The sequence below is a fragment of the Austrofundulus limnaeus genome, unplaced genomic scaffold (genome assembly GCF_001266775.1).
Source record: "Austrofundulus limnaeus strain Quisiro unplaced genomic scaffold, Austrofundulus_limnaeus-1.0 Scaffold36, whole genome shotgun sequence".
Lineage (NCBI taxonomy): Eukaryota > Metazoa > Chordata > Actinopteri > Cyprinodontiformes > Rivulidae > Austrofundulus > Austrofundulus limnaeus.
In genome coordinates, this window is record NW_013952438.1 from 2,121,033 (window position 1) to 2,136,547 (window position 15,515).

A 15,515-nucleotide genomic window follows, 5' to 3' on the forward strand; every position below is an offset into this window, starting at 1 on the left:
TTTTTTCCAGAGACCTGACGGCGTTTTTTCCAGAGACCTGACGGCGTTTTTTCCAGAGACCTGACGGCGTTTTTTCCAGAGACCTGACGGCGTTTTTCCAGAGACCTGACGGCGTTTTTTCCAGAGACCTGACGGCGTTTTTCCAGAGACCTGACGGCGTTTTTCCAGAGACCTGACGGCGTTTTTCCAGAGACCTGACGGCGTTTTTCCAGAGACCTGATAATAGCACTAAGCACTGTTAATGGCTATTATTAATGCATCTCTGGGCATTTATAGCATTTGTGTCAAGTCCAATCTGTTGTAATCTTATGTTTTTGATGTTTTACTATGTAAGTACTCTTATCCAAAGGAAGGGTTGAAAACAGCTCCAACAAACATCTATGTATTTTTGATCTCCTGGTATTTTCCATGAAAGGATACTCTTTTTGCCAATAATATAACTATAAGTCTGTAAGTATTTGGTGTTTTTTTCTTAGTTTATCTGGGTAAAAACCTAAAATAAACAGCTTTGTTTTACTTCTTGTCAAAATTTCAGTATTTTTCCAACACTGCCAATCAATAATGTCAACCCTTACAATAGCAAACATGACCTTAAAGGATCAAGAAAATGTTTTAAGCCTACCCAAACAAATCGTAATATGCACTTTGTTCTGGAGCTAAGAGCAGCAACTGACTTTTACTACATTTTCATGCTTGTTTTTGCTGCTTATAGGTTTGACAGGAATGAAAAATATTGGAAACTCCTGTTACATGAATGCTGCTCTTCAAGCTCTGTCCAACTGGTGAGTCCACTCACCCCCCTCACCTTAAACCTCATGATGAAAGTGCTCCGTTTTGTCCTTTGTTTGTTTGTGTGTTTTCCTTTCCAGGGGCTGTGTTGATGTAGTTTTTGTCTTCCCCAGCCCTCCTCTCACTCAGTTCTTCCTGGACTGCAGTGGATTGGTGCGGACTGATAAGAAGCCAGCTCTTTGCAAAAGCTACCAGAAACTCATCTCAGAACTCTGGCACAAGAAGCGGTATCTATAAAAAAAGAAAACTAAATAAGACCATTTTCTAAATTGTTGGCTTTACAACTTTCTGTAAAATAAGGTTACTATTTCCTAACCAATCATTCATTCTAAGTATCTTTAACTCAGACTTTCTCATGACTTCTGCCCTTTCAGGCCCAGCTATGTTGTTCCGACCAGCCTGTCTCACGGCATCAAACTTGTTAATCCCATGTTTCGAGGTTATGCCCAGCAGGTAGGCGCCCAACAGTCTTATTTTTCTGTCTAAAATCCTTTCTTTTTCACATTCAACTTTCTTGAGTTTATATGTTTTTTGATACATTGCCATTTAGCCTCTGGTTCGTGACTGAAAACACCTCTCACACAACTCCTGTGTCACCTGAGTATTGTTGCAAATGATGGCACTTTTGGGTTATATGGAAAGTCTGATGGGTACGAGTGAAATGGTGAGAGTTCGGTCCTGCTGTGGTGCTCGTGTGCTTCCAATCAGCCTCTCTGATACCCTTCAGTAAACAGGCGAGAAAGTTTGGAGCCAGGGAGCAGTTAGGGATTAGGTGCCTTGCTCTGGGAAACCACAACATGTGGTCATGATGGGGAGTCAAACCTGTGACTTTCTGGTCCAATATCGCCTGCCCTTCTGCACTGCATCTACCCCACATTATGGCCCATGATGACCTTCTTCTTTCCAACCACCTCAATGGAGTCCGAGAAGAGAGTCAATGTTGTTAATCAGTCCAGTGTGTCACTGAGGTGAATATCCAGGTACTTGTGGAGACCTTGGATGTTCACTGGTGAAGTTTCCAGAATACATTCACCAGCTCTTCTGTTTTGCTGATATGCTTCTGTTCACACCTAGGGCTGCCACGATTAGTCAATTAGTTGACGACTAATCGACTATTAAAATAGTCGATGACTAATTTAATAGTCGATTAGTCTTTTTTTTACTTTGTTTTTCTCTCCAAACTACTTTGACACCTTCCACTGCCACATCTGCCTTTCTGTCCTTGACACACGTGCACAGTAGTAGTGGTAACTGGGGGCTGTGGACGTCACAAGACATTATACAGACAGGCTCTGGTATCATGGCTACCCAGCAACGGAGCTCAAAAGTGTGGGATCATTTTAAGAAAATGAAAGAGAAACCTGTGCAATGCAGTATCTGCAAGGCAGAACTTGCCTTCCACAGCAATTATTTTTAGTTAGCATATAGCTAAAATCTAATGATGGTTATATAATAGCAGCTGCATTTTGGCGCGATAAGATGTATGTTTTATATTCAGTTAACGTATGATCCGATTAGTCGACTAATCGAAAAAAATAATCGGTGATTAGTCGACTATAAAAATAATCGTTTGTGGCAGGCACCAGACAGCAAAGCCCAAAGTCAAAAAACAAAAAACGTCAGCTAAGCTCAGGCTGTAGAATGTGACTTCACTTTGTTCAAATTCATTTTAACTCTATTTGTTCTTAGTTTTAAAAGGTCATCATGCTTTGTAGTTGATCTGTGATCAATATGAACAAGATTTTTATTTTTTATTTTTTGTCATTGCTGTCTTTAGTGGGTCAACTTGCAAAACATGCTGATGTGATTAAAAAAATACACCATAAGTTAGTTCAGAAAAGGCCCACATCATTGTGAAATACTTGTTTACACAGTTTCTCAGTGATTTGTGTAGCTCTGACTTTTCCACAGAACCCCAGCTTCTGTTATAGTAAACTGAGTCATGTATGTTTTTTTTTATCACTTACTGTCAAAGGTGAAACAGCATTAAATGTTTTTGCACATATTTGTGTTCATTTAAGACAGTCAGCTTAGCAAACAGAAATGCCATAACAAAGTTGGTTTTACAGATACTGAGCTATATTTTGGTTCGGTCTCCAACACATACCCTAAAGTCCACACAGTGCGTGACAATTTCACATAAAACTTTGACAATAACTGCTGGCGTCCACCCTGTTTGTCTGTTAGGAAAATATGTCATGAACTACCTGATGGGTTTTAAAGGGATCCCTGATTTGTTGTAACATTAGACTTTATTTAATAAACATATGTTTTAACTGTAAAATAAAGACTGTAAAAATACTGTAGGATGTTCAGTTTTTATAATTTTTAAACTAAAAGTTTAAAAATATATTACACGGACAGGGCCATTTTATTGACACGCAAAGCATTCTGGGTAAATGATGATGTCAACTAGGTCATCGGTGCGAGGCTGCTAGCAAGCTATATCCACCCTGAAGGTTAATCTTGGACAATATCTGATGATCGACTCTTTTAAATGAAACCAGAGAGCGTTGACAGAGAGAAGGTAGAAATGACTCAGCCTGTAACTGAAAATATAGATGGAGGACAACAGAGCTGCTTCATGGAAGAAGAACCTCAGCTTAGCCTGTTAGCTTTAGCATTAGCCCTGACGCTATCACCATATATATGTATTAGCTCAGCGCCACACATTCTCTTGTCGTCACTGAGGTCCTCCATCCACATGACAGAGAGGGGAACGCAAAAATGACTCAGACTGCAACTGAAAATATGGATGGAGGACCTCAATTTAGCTTGTTTGTCGCACTAGCGCCGAGCTAATTTATATAAGGCAATATAGCGTGAGGGCTAGCACAAAGGCTAACAGGCTAAGCTGAGGTTCTTCTTCCATGAAGCAGCTCTGTTGTCCTCCATCCATATTTTCAGTTCCAGGCTGAGTCATTTCTACCTTCTCCTCTCTGTCAACGCTCTCTGGTTTCATTTAAAAGAGACAATCGTCAGATATTGTCCAAGATCAACCTTCAGGGTGGATATAGCTCGCTCACACTGAGGACCTATCCACATCATCATTTACCCAGAATGCTTTGTGTGTAAATAAAATGGCTCCGTATGAGTTAAAATATATTTTTAAAAATTTACTAAACTAAACAGCCTACAGTATTTTTACAGTCTTTATTTTACAGTTAAAATAAATGTTTATCAAATAAAAGTTTAATGTTACAACTAATCGGGGATCCCTTTTAAGGAAACTCAAAGTAATCATTGGGCGTACATCTACACTGGAGTTAAGTTGCTCTCGTCTTTCTCCAGGACACCCAAGAGTTCCTGCGCTGTTTGATGGACCAACTACACGAGGAGCTGAAGGAGCCGCTGACGGAGTGCAGCCTGAGTGGGGAGGGAAGCGACACCGACGACAGGCGAGACGGAGACCGCTCCCCGTCTGAGGACGAGTTCCTGTCCTGTGACTCCGGCTCCAGCAGCGACCGAGGGGAGGGAGGAGGGGTGGGCGACGGCGAGCTGCTCCTGCAGGACGAGTGCGATGGGTTCAGGTCCCCGTCCCTGGGAGTGGTAGGCGTCGGGTCTCCGGCGGTGATCTCGGAGAAGGAAAGACTGAAGGAGAAGAGGGTGTCGGGCTCGCCGCTGCGTGGGGCCTCGCAGGAGATGGACGAGGATGCAGATGTGGACACTGCAGCTGAGGAGGGGCCTCCTGAGAGGAGGGAGGAGGAGCAGCCGGCACCCGCACCAAACTCAGAGATCCAAAACCAGGAGAACAACCAGATGTCTGCTTCGGAGCAGGGACAAGTCCAGATCAACAACACCTCAGGTGGAAGACCAACTGGAATATTAGAAAATATCTGATTTAGTTCTGCTTATGTTACATTTTTAATCTCTGCCTGGAATCCAATGTGTTCTAGAACCAGACAACGAAGCATCAATGACCCAGCCTCAGTCGACTCCCTGCAGTCCTGTTCGAACCCTTCAGGAGCTGCATCCCAAACTGTCCTCCAGCCCGCCTCGCTCCAGCCCCCTCCGCTCTGCAGGACCCGCGTACTCCTTCAAAAAAGGTAGGAGCTTGTTCTGCTGCTGCTAACACAAAGTTTATTGACATTTCCTGGGATTGATTTTGTTTGTCTAATCTCCAGTCGAATAAATATCATAACATAGCATAGTCAGAGCAGCCGTGATAGCTGTGAAAGATAGAATAGAATAGAATAGAATAGCTTTATCATTTGTCCCATCTGGTGACAGAAATTCTTTGATAAGGGCTCCATCAACAGGCATTCCCACACAGACATCTTAATAAATACAGATAAAAGCACATAAACAAAAGTCACATAGAAAAAGAAATGTTTAACTTCATTAACTGTTAAAAGGAAAAGCAGTTCTCATTTGGAGTTCAAGGTGAATATTGCAAGCGGTATGAAAGGGTGAGGGTGAGGTGGCTCCTCTGTGATCAGGGTAAAGAGCTCCTAAACAGTTCAGAAAGAGGTGTTTGTGGTAATCCAGTCATTTTGCTGGCCTGGTTAATAATACAGAACAGTTTGATTTTGTATTTGACTGTGATGACGTTATACCAGGATAAAATGTTGACGTGAGAGTGGATTCTAGCCCTTATATTACAAAACATCTTCTCTGTGTGCTGTCAGCAAACTATGAGTGATAAAAACTGAGGTTTTTGTTACTGTGGTGATGCAAGTTCTGGAAATAAGCATTGATTTTCCCTTGTTCATCCTTTCATGGAGGGAAGAAATGTTGATTTAATGAAAGCATGAAAAGTGCTGTTGGTTACACTTTAAAAAATGTTAATCAGTTAAAAAAAATAAATAAAAATGAGATAACCAGCACTCCAAAAAATACCATGTTTTTAATAAGGGCAGAAAACAGGACGTGTTTCGGCTACATGCCATCGTCAACTTATTAGTCTGCCCTTATTAAAAACGTGGTATATTTTGGAGTGGTGGTTATCCCATGTTTATGATTCTTCAGAACCGGGCACCCATTTACGCTTCCTCTTTTTTGTAAGGAAATTTGAGATGTGCGCACTAGAAATTTTTTTCTTATTAATCTTTTTTTTTTAACAAAACAGTTTAGTACTAAGAAGAATAATTTACATTTGATCAAAAGGTTATTTGTATTTACCACTATAATAACAAATGTTACACTGAATATTGTAAACATTTTACCTACTTAGTCTTAATCCTAGTATTTTTGCATTGCATTCATCAGCCATTTGACTTTATGATGTATTCTGGCGTTGTAGGATGATGAAGCTGTCCAACTAGGTAACAAAATGGAGATTGAGCCTTAAAGGGATGTTCTGGTCATTTTTCTTCCAGCTCAGCTGCTGTTCAGTTCCAGAAAGAAGAAGCAGTCCCACTTTCGCAGCGTGATCTCGGACATCTTCGACGGCTCCATCCTGAGTCTGGTCCAGTGTTTAACTTGTGACAGGGTGAGCTGTGCTTCACGTGTTTGAACAGCAGGGGGGGCTCTTCATACAAACACTCAGGCTTCATTTAGGACTCGCATAGAATTACAATTTGTGGTTTACATTTCAGGCTAATGTTTGAAACATATGTAAATGTGACTAAGTTGTAGCCATTAGTGTGTGTGTTTTTTTTACTTTATTAACAAAACAATCAAAGCATAAAACAATCATACATTTCATCTGCAGTTTTAAAAGTAGAACATACAGGAGCAATACATATACAAATTCAAACAATAAAATAAATAAGTATATATTTAAACAAATACATAATAAGAAATGCCAAAAATAAACAGAATAAACAAGTAAGTTAAACAGAAAAAAGGGTGTTTCTATCAATAAAAGCCTTGATATGAAACCGGGGAGTACATAGAATAAAATGTTTTGTGCTTTCTTCATTCTCACAACTTTTAGGGATTTTTTTAATCTATGTAATTCAAAACAAATTCTCTGGAGCTGAATCTTTAAACCACCTTTCTATTGACTAAGGCTGGTTAGCTGTGGCAGCCGTCTTGAATTGATTTAACACCAAAAGTTAATGAGTTATTGATGTTAATCCAGCAAGTAGTTTCTTAGAGTTTAATTAGAATATGTCCAGTTGCTCATCAGATATTTTGCTGACGGAGGTAATGCCATATTTATTTCCAAAACTTTAAGCGTATTTCTTGGGCTGTGTGTAATATGTGGTTTGATTATGTGTTGGAAATGATGCTCAGCTACCACTAAATCAAATTTTAGCTCATAAAACCAGCTGAGTTATTACCATTTATGTGTTACTAAGCTGTGGCAGCCATCTTGAATTGAATTAACTCTAAATGTTAATTGGTTGCAAATACACAAAAAGATTTGATTTAAAAAGTTTTTCTAAAATCCATCCAGTGGTTCTTGAGATATTTTGCTAACACGGCAGACAAAAACAAACGTGTAGGTGATCAGACACGAGTGCAAAAATATTTTCACAATTGCTACAAGAATTGACTGAAATCATTTCCGGTTGTCACGCTGCCCGGGCATGCTGACGCTTTCCTTTCACTGCCCAACGCAAGCAGCAGCGTAATCCGTCTGTGTGTGACTGTGTGACAGGTCTCCAACACAGTAGAAACCTTCCAGGACTTGTCCCTCCCCATTCCCGGTAAAGAAGACCTGGCAAAGCTGCACTCCTCCATCCACCAGAACCTGCCGGTGAAGACCGGAGTCTGTCCCGACACTTACGGCTCGCAGGGCTGGATCTCCTACATCATGGACTCCATCCGCCGGTCAGTGAAGCACGTTTAAAGAACTCCGTAGAAGTCCCTCACATGGACGGTAGAGGTGGCGACATGTTCCAAATGCTTTTAAACACACGTGGGAGAGGGGTTCATTATGACATCACCGAGGTGCAGTAAGAGAGAAATGTGACTGGAGGGTGGTTTTTCACAGAGAATGCAGACAAGTAGAATCTTGATTTGACACATTCCCTTCTTTCCTTGTATAAAGTCCACTTCATTTTACTGAAAATCAACCACATTATAGATTCCAGGAAGATGAGCATCATCTGCAGTGAAGGTGTTTGGGATGTTTACAGCAGGATGAAGCAGGTGAGGGCATGCAGCTGACTTCACCTCAGCTTTAAAGTTCGCAGATGCGTTTGTAACCTTCTCCTGTGTTGTACTGAAATATCTTCTCTGTGACCTGGCCTGAGGCTGTTGGATTCTTCACTTCTTTATTTACAAAACCAAATCAGAAAGCCAGTAGTTACAAAAACATATGGAGATAAATTTATTGCTGTTGAGTGTCACATTCCACTGCAGCAGAATTCCTTGAGTCATGATAGAACTTGATGCGTGTCTGTCTGGTTGGAGAGATCGTAAAGAGAAAGCTATGTGTGTTTTTGATCTCGTGTCATTCTTCTGCCTTTGATTCAGCGACAATCAGTGAGATATTTTCAACATAACAAGGAGCAATAAAAGTCGTTTGCACACAATTTCATTGACTTTAATTTAAGATGCCGACTCTGACTTTTTCTCATGTTAAACTTAAAATGGAGACGAAGAGTTGAGGAATGAAGTTTGGAAGTACAATAATTAGGTGTGACTTCATCACAACTCTTTTTATTGGCAGTTTGTGATTTAAAAAAATATTGTGGCTACTGTATTTTTTATAGCACAGGGGAGTAGATTTACTTTCTTTTCCAAGTTTGCTAACTCATGGAAAATATCAGATGTTCATTTCATCTTTTGCATGGAGGCAGGAAGCAACAAGTAGCTCCAGGTTTTAAATATAATCATCATGACTGAGTCACTTTTCGGCTGTAGCTTTCTTCATACACTTAGCAACTCAAAGAGGTGTAAATGAGCCAAACTTGTGGGTCCAGTTTGTCAGGTTTATACTGTAGGTTTCAGTGTAATTACTCTCAAACAATTCCTACAACTGTTACTAATCTATATTTTTACTTTCACATTAATAAAAGCTGATGATTCAGTTAAATCTTGAATTGAAAAACTGGGCATATGTAGAGTTATGACTGAGCTTTTCTTTGCCCTTTAGTGGCTTTTCATATTCTGCTTTCCATCAGACAATCTAAAGTGGGATTACATGGAAATGTTCGGAACAATTATTATCTTGTTTGTTTTCGATAACTCTGTGAAAAGCGTCAGATTAGAGAAATAGTTTATTTCTGGCAGGAGTGACAAGCTTAACATGCGAGTTTCACATCACCTGATTGTTTACATGGGATTGTAGTTTTTAATATTAATTTACAATATGGTCACCCAACACTTAACAATAGCCTCTACCTCAAGAGGTAGAGGAGCCAAATGTCTGGCTCACTGCTGCCAACTAGTGGTCAGAGGCTGAACTACAACATAAAAATGAATGGCTGGCAGGAAATTTGACATTTTAAACCTTAATAAAAAAATCGATACAGGGCTTTAGAATATCGATACAGTATCGGGAAATGAAATATCGCGATATTTCAGTGTATCGATATTTTCTTACACCCCTACCTAAAACCCTAAAAAGATTAACATTTTTGTGACACAAGGGGTAAGAAACATTCTGCCACTCCTGTTGCTCTCATCAGCAGCTCTATTGACAGCAACAGATCAGAGCAGCTGAGTTTTTTTCCACGTTTCTTTTGATTCCACACTGATTAAAGCACTCTGAAATTAGAGCGCGGTAAGAGAGCGTCTCCATCTGTGACTTCTGAACTGCCATAGGGAGCATCAACACGGAATGGGCTGATTGCAGTACAGTCTTCTGAAAGAGCCAATAAACTGTATTTCTCCAAAGTCTTTCAAAGAGCTGCCTATGACAGGTGAGATATTGATTATCCATAACCTCTGTGATGGTGTGTTTTTGAACAGGTTTGTCGTCTCATGCATCCCTAGTTGGTTCTGGGGGCCCATGGTAACACTGGAGGACTGCCTTGCTGCCTTTTTTGCTGCAGATGAACTCAAAGGTAAACATGACTGATGTATTATTACCATAAAGCAGTATTGTGTCTGAAGTTCTATTTTTTTTGTTTGTTTGTTTGTTTGGTTTTTTTTTTTCAGGAGACAACATGTACAGCTGTGAGAGATGTAAAAAGTGAGTTTGTACCATAAACGAGTGAAGAAATGAAAGTCCTGTATGTTTATGTATTTCATTGTTTTGTGTAAAACAGATTACGAAATGGTGTCAAATACTGCAAAGTGCTTAAACTTCCAGAGGTATGCTTTTTGTCATTTGATTATCGTCTCTTCCTTTTATATTTTACAAGATGATGCGTTGAGTGTTATTTTTTTTTTTTTGTGTCTTTCTGGTTTAGATTCTTTGCATTCACCTGAAGCGTTTCCGGCACGAGGTCATGTATTCGTTCAAGATCAGCAATCACGTGTCCTTCCCACTGGAGGGCCTTGACATGCGGCCTTTCCTGGCTAAAGAGAGTCCGTCTCAAGTCACCACTTACGATCTGCTGTCGCTCATCTGCCACCATGGCACAGCAGGAAGTACGAAACGAGAGGGTTTCCTCCAGACAAGAGGAAATCCTGTTTTTGTTTTCATTTTGGTTCAACCTTTATGTGGGGCTGAGCATGCATGTGCAAGTACTCTCTGGTTTATGTGTTCTTTGTAACTTTGTTTTGTCAGACTTCCTCTCCTGCTCTTTATCAACACAGGTGGACACTATATAGCTTACTGTCAGAATGTGATCAATGGTCAGTGGTACGAGTTTGATGATCAGTATGTGACAGAGGTCCATGAGACCGTGGTGCAGAATGCTGAGGCCTATGTCCTGTTCTACAGGCAAGTATAGCATTTATCCACAGATTCATTTAAGAGTGCTACTAACATTTTATAGCCTTGTACAGTCATTTTATTTTATTCTATTTTTAATTTTTATTTTTAATTCTATTATTATTGCTACTGTTGATATCATGTAGCAATATATTGTTTTGTGGATTGATGTATCTGCTGCTGCTCTTACACCTGAATTTACACTCTGCAGGACAATAAATGTTTCTATTCTATTCTATTCTATTCTATTCTATTCTATTCTATTCTATTCTATTCTATTCTATTCTATTCGAACACCTTTTTTCCCCAACGATCCATGCAGGAAAAGCAGCGAGGAGTCGGTCAGGGAGAGGCAGAAGGTGGTGGCTCTGGCCAACATGAAGGAGCCCAGCCTGCTGCAGTTCTACATCTCCAGAGAATGGCTGAACAAGTTCAACACTTTCGCCGAACCGGGCCCCATCAGCAATCACACGTTCCTCTGTCAACACGGAGGTCAGGGGACAAATATTCAAGTGTTTCCGAGACCAGAATTACGTTAACGTGTCACAAATAGAGCGTACACAAGGTTTCAGCACAGAAAGTTCACAGAAAGTTCAGCTGTCCTTATGACTGTTTACTACACAGCTTGTGGACCGAAAGTCAATATTTACATTTCAAACATGAAAGGTGTGTTGAAAAAAAGCTACATACATGATTTAGAAGAAAAAAGGCGCAGCATTTTTTTTTCTACATGATCATAAGTTGCATTTTTACATTTCGTAATGAGACAAACATGGCTGTCGATCATTATTTTACATAAACACAGAAAGAATGAGTGTTCAGTTTTTATTTAGAAAGGGGGAAAATGATTTCTAGTACAGATATGGTAAATATATTTTATTTCTTCTCAGGGATCCCTCCTAATAAATACCACTACATCGACGACCTGGTTGTGATAGTTCCTCAAAATGTGTGGGAATACCTTTACAACAGGTAAATGTTCAAAAAGTTATGATTTAGGTGACCAGGCATTTGAATAAAAGAACACCTAAATCCCAAAGTTCTTACTTTATGATTAATCAGTATCTTACCTGTTGATGATAACTTTTTGGAGGATCGTAGTTTGGAAAAATAGTTAAGTCTCTCCTACACTGCAAATATTTTTATGGTGCTCTGTTCATGTTTTCTCTATCAAAAACATTGCTAATGTTCACATTAACAACTTATTAAAAAAACAGAGAAAATGTGCTTAGCCTGACTAAATAATCTCCCCAGACTTTTTTTCTTTAGATAATATTTAGTTCTTCTCTGGAAAGGACTTTCAAAATATGCTTTATTTCCTCTTTCTCCTTTAAAACTTTGTGTTTGTATCTGAAGTAGTGTGGGCGGGGCCTATTCCTGATCAGGTTGAGGAGCTGGGGTTCCAGTGGTTCCATCTCTGAACGTGTCTAATTTTCTCACTTTTATAGCGGTTCATGAGAATTAATTTTTTTTTGTAAACTTTTACACTGTTATGGATTTGATACTGTTATTAATGTAAAATTGTGTACGGTAATTATTTGCAAACTCAAACAGAAGCTGTAGCTCTTCCTGGTCAGCTCGGGACACTTATCTTAATATTTCTACCAAATGTAAAAGCTACAATTTGTAATTAGTACAGTGTGCTGATTAGTCAATGTGACTTCTGATAATGTCTTTATAAAACGCTCACTTTATTTTTGATGTTTTCAGTTTTGGAGGCGGCCCAGCAGTCAACCACCTGTACATGTGCGCCATCTGCCAGGTGGAGATCGAAGCTCTGGCCAAACGAAGGAAAACTGAAATTGACACCTTCATCAAGGTTAACGCCTGTATTCTTAAAGCTCCTTTCTTTTCTTTTTGGTAAGTCTTTTATGGTTGGTGGTTGAGTTTGCAAGACCTTTTTGTTTCTGGTCTGCAGCTGAACAAAGAGTTTCAGGCCGAGGAGGCTCCCACAGTGATCCTGTGTATCAGCATGCAGTGGTTCAGAGAGTGGGAGAGCTTCGTGAAGGGCAAAGACAATGGTATGACAATGTAGAGAGAAACTGTAGAGCTGCACGTGCAAGTTCTTTCTTTGTCTTTACAAAGTATTTCCCTTCTCAGAGCCACCTGGTCCTATTGACAACAGTAAAATTGGCATTATGAAAGGAGGACACATCCAGCTGAAGCAAGGTAAACCTCTACTGAGTGAGAAACGTTACAAGAAGAAGTGAAGGTAAATAGATTAAACAAAGGGGATATTTATGCTGCTTTTTTCCCTCAGGTGCAGACTATGGACAGATCTCAGAGGAGACATGGCTGTACCTGTTGGGCTTATATGGTGGAGGTCCTGAGATCGCAATTAGACAGACAGTGGCCCCCGCTGACCCGGACAGCCTCCACGGAGAGAGGAAGATCGAGGCAGAGACGAGAGCACTTTAAGATTAACAGAGGTTGGACTCTTAGCTCATAATGATCTTCTAGAACAGGGGTCTGCGACGTTCATGATCAAAAGAGTCGTTTCTGCTCATTGTCTCGCTAATAAAATGTGTTCAGAGCCACAAAAAATGCTACAACTGTGATTATCAACTGCTGGTCCGTTGGCCTTTTCGAGGCCTTTTTGGGAACCTTTACGGCCAGTGGAGGTGACGCTATAAAATTAAAGAATATATTGTCATTTTGATTACTTATTACAATTTTTACACATAAGGACAAATGAAAAGACCGTATTGATGTAAACAAGAAAAATACTGTAGTTTACACCAAATTTCATAAAAACTACTACAACTGAACTATGCAGGCATATTGTTTTCTAATTATTCTTATAATGTAGTCTTTAAATTCTTTAAAGGTAATTCTGATGGATTTGAGAGAAAGATGGTAGAAAGAAATTGGAATATTTAGGTAAACATCAGGCTAGCATGAGCTAACATGTTTGATTTCTGTTGTATGAAAATCAGATAAATAAATTTATGTTTGGTCACATTTTCAAGGAGCCAATATGGAGGGACCAAAGAGCCACATGTGGCCCCAGAGCCGCAGGTTGCAGACCCCTGTTCTAGAACAACTTAGGTGCTTTTAAACAGACTTGGATTTGTTTATTTGAGTCTTCAATTTGAAGCTCAGAAAACGAGCCAAAACCCGGCTACTTTTCTTGCCTCGATCACACGAGCTCGTAAATTCCTTCCGGTCAGCAAAGAGCAGCATATCTGCTCATGTGGCCAAGATTAATGGAGGCCAGTCCACAGCTGTAAATTCACTTGAGAGTTGGGAGTTTAGAGTAAGTTGCTTCTCAACTTGTTTCTGTTTTTCCCCACAGGTCTTGTGATTCTTTTTCCGCTCCTGTCCTCGCAGGAAGCCGAGGAGTTTGCACCTTGTCGAAGAAGCGTCGTGAGCACTTTGTAAATGTAGCAGCGCAATTATTTTGAAGTGGGAAGAAGAGGAAATGGTACTGAAACGTCACGTTCATGCGCTAGTTCTGAGAGTCAGCATTAGGGTGTATAAAACTAAGGCTTTGTGTCACATACTGCGGAGCTGTTTTTTGGTAGCCGTGGTTGTCTGCCGTAGTAGACGTTGTGTACTGCTTCGCTGGTTGTCACGGGCAGACAGCTTGCCGGTGTCACAAACCTGAGCGGTGAAAACAGACACAGCAAATCAGACACATGAACCGGTTTTCTGCCTGTTTTACTAGTTCCATAGCAACAAGCTAAGTGCGAGATCGCAAACAAACAAACAAAACATCCGCTTCAACCTGAAATAGATGGAGCCCTCAGGAATGGAAGTCTTTTTGTTTTGTTTCGTTTTTCCCTGTTTGTGCTGGCCAGTGAAACGACTAGAGCACGTTTGTTTATACGTACACAACATGCATGCGTGGGTTCTGCACAATCATTTCTGGGCTCAAACTGCATGCAGCTGCAAGTAAGAGCACTGTACAGAGAGACTGAGTTGTTTTGCTCAGGATGAAAATTTAGACGTTTACATGCTGAGTCATTTAAATATGAAGCTGCTTTTGTATAGTTTCTGCAAGTGCTCACACGAGATTAGGCATTGTTCATTTCAGTAGAACACAATGAGACGGGAATATATGAGAGAATCTTGTGCAACAAATCACATTAACTGGCCTTTCTGATGAGAAATATACAGGGCTGTATTTTTTTGGGAGAGTTTAAAAAAACTATGCTGTTTATCAAAAAAAAAGTTTACAGAAACTTGTTAAATTTGTTAGTTGAATTCTGTTTGTTTTATTTTGAAATTCTCGTTTTTGCTTATCAGGCGAGCCAAAAATATTTAAAGTGAAATTTTTGTGCATCTGTAAATTTGTACTTTTTTGTTTATTTCTGTTGTATTTTTTTCTTCTGTTACATCAACGTTGTCCTCATTTCTCCACCTCCCTTATTTGTTCTAAATTAATTATGTCATAACAGTGGAATTGTTTTTGTTTTCTCATTATTTCAACTTGACAAGTCACTTTGTCCATTATTTCTGGCCAAACAAAAAACACTACATACTTTATTAATCATGCACTGTGTGTTTTGTTGATGGAGACACTGGGTTAGTCAGGGGGAATGTGAAGCTGCTGATTCCAGTCAGATTTTTCAGAGGCTGGATTTTTTTCTTGATACATTTCTTGCAGAGATGCACCATGGGATGTTTTATATTTTGGCACAATATTTAACCTATAACACTGTTTCAGGTCAGTTTCCTGCCAGTTCAAACTGGAACTTTGACGAGTTTGCTTAAAGGAACAAAACAAAATGACCCTAGAGTTGTTTTTTGTGAAACTATGGCTTCTCCAATAGCTTTTTCATTTCATTTCAGCTTTTTCATTTTGCAATCCAGTGCATCAGGTGTCAATTATTTTCAGCATTTGTCACTTCTTTTGTTGTTCCTGCCTTGGAACATTTAATTATAGACAAACCGTCATTGAGTGTAAATACAAAAGTATTAGAATTAAACACCCACATCTTCAAGAATTTGATATTTTGATAAAAATAAACTTAATTTTTGTCTTGAAGAAAAGGTAACTCAAAAC

General features: G+C 39.6%; 1 protein-coding gene across 1 annotated transcript in view; it reads left to right on the forward strand.

Moving 5' to 3' along the window:
* The window catches only part of usp20 (ubiquitin specific peptidase 20), a gene marked incomplete at its 5' end in the record, with an annotated part of 17,893 nt that extends 2,386 nt beyond the window's left edge, over positions 1-15,507 (forward strand). Inside the window, 19 exon segments of the mRNA XM_014006589.1 lie at positions 713-782; positions 903-1,016; positions 1,164-1,242; positions 4,081-4,594; positions 4,686-4,835; positions 6,108-6,220; positions 7,337-7,509; positions 9,598-9,692; positions 9,787-9,820; positions 9,897-9,942; positions 10,041-10,221; positions 10,390-10,516; positions 10,830-10,999; positions 11,398-11,479; positions 12,218-12,326; positions 12,426-12,528; positions 12,608-12,676; positions 12,768-12,936; positions 13,803-15,507. Of these exon segments, the coding sequence (XP_013862043.1) occupies positions 713-782; positions 903-1,016; positions 1,164-1,242; positions 4,081-4,594; positions 4,686-4,835; positions 6,108-6,220; positions 7,337-7,509; positions 9,598-9,692; positions 9,787-9,820; positions 9,897-9,942; positions 10,041-10,221; positions 10,390-10,516; positions 10,830-10,999; positions 11,398-11,479; positions 12,218-12,326; positions 12,426-12,528; positions 12,608-12,676; positions 12,768-12,925 (2,387 nt within the window). The 3' untranslated portion in view covers positions 12,926-12,936; positions 13,803-15,507.
* Positions 15,508-15,515: the final 8 nt, after the last annotated feature.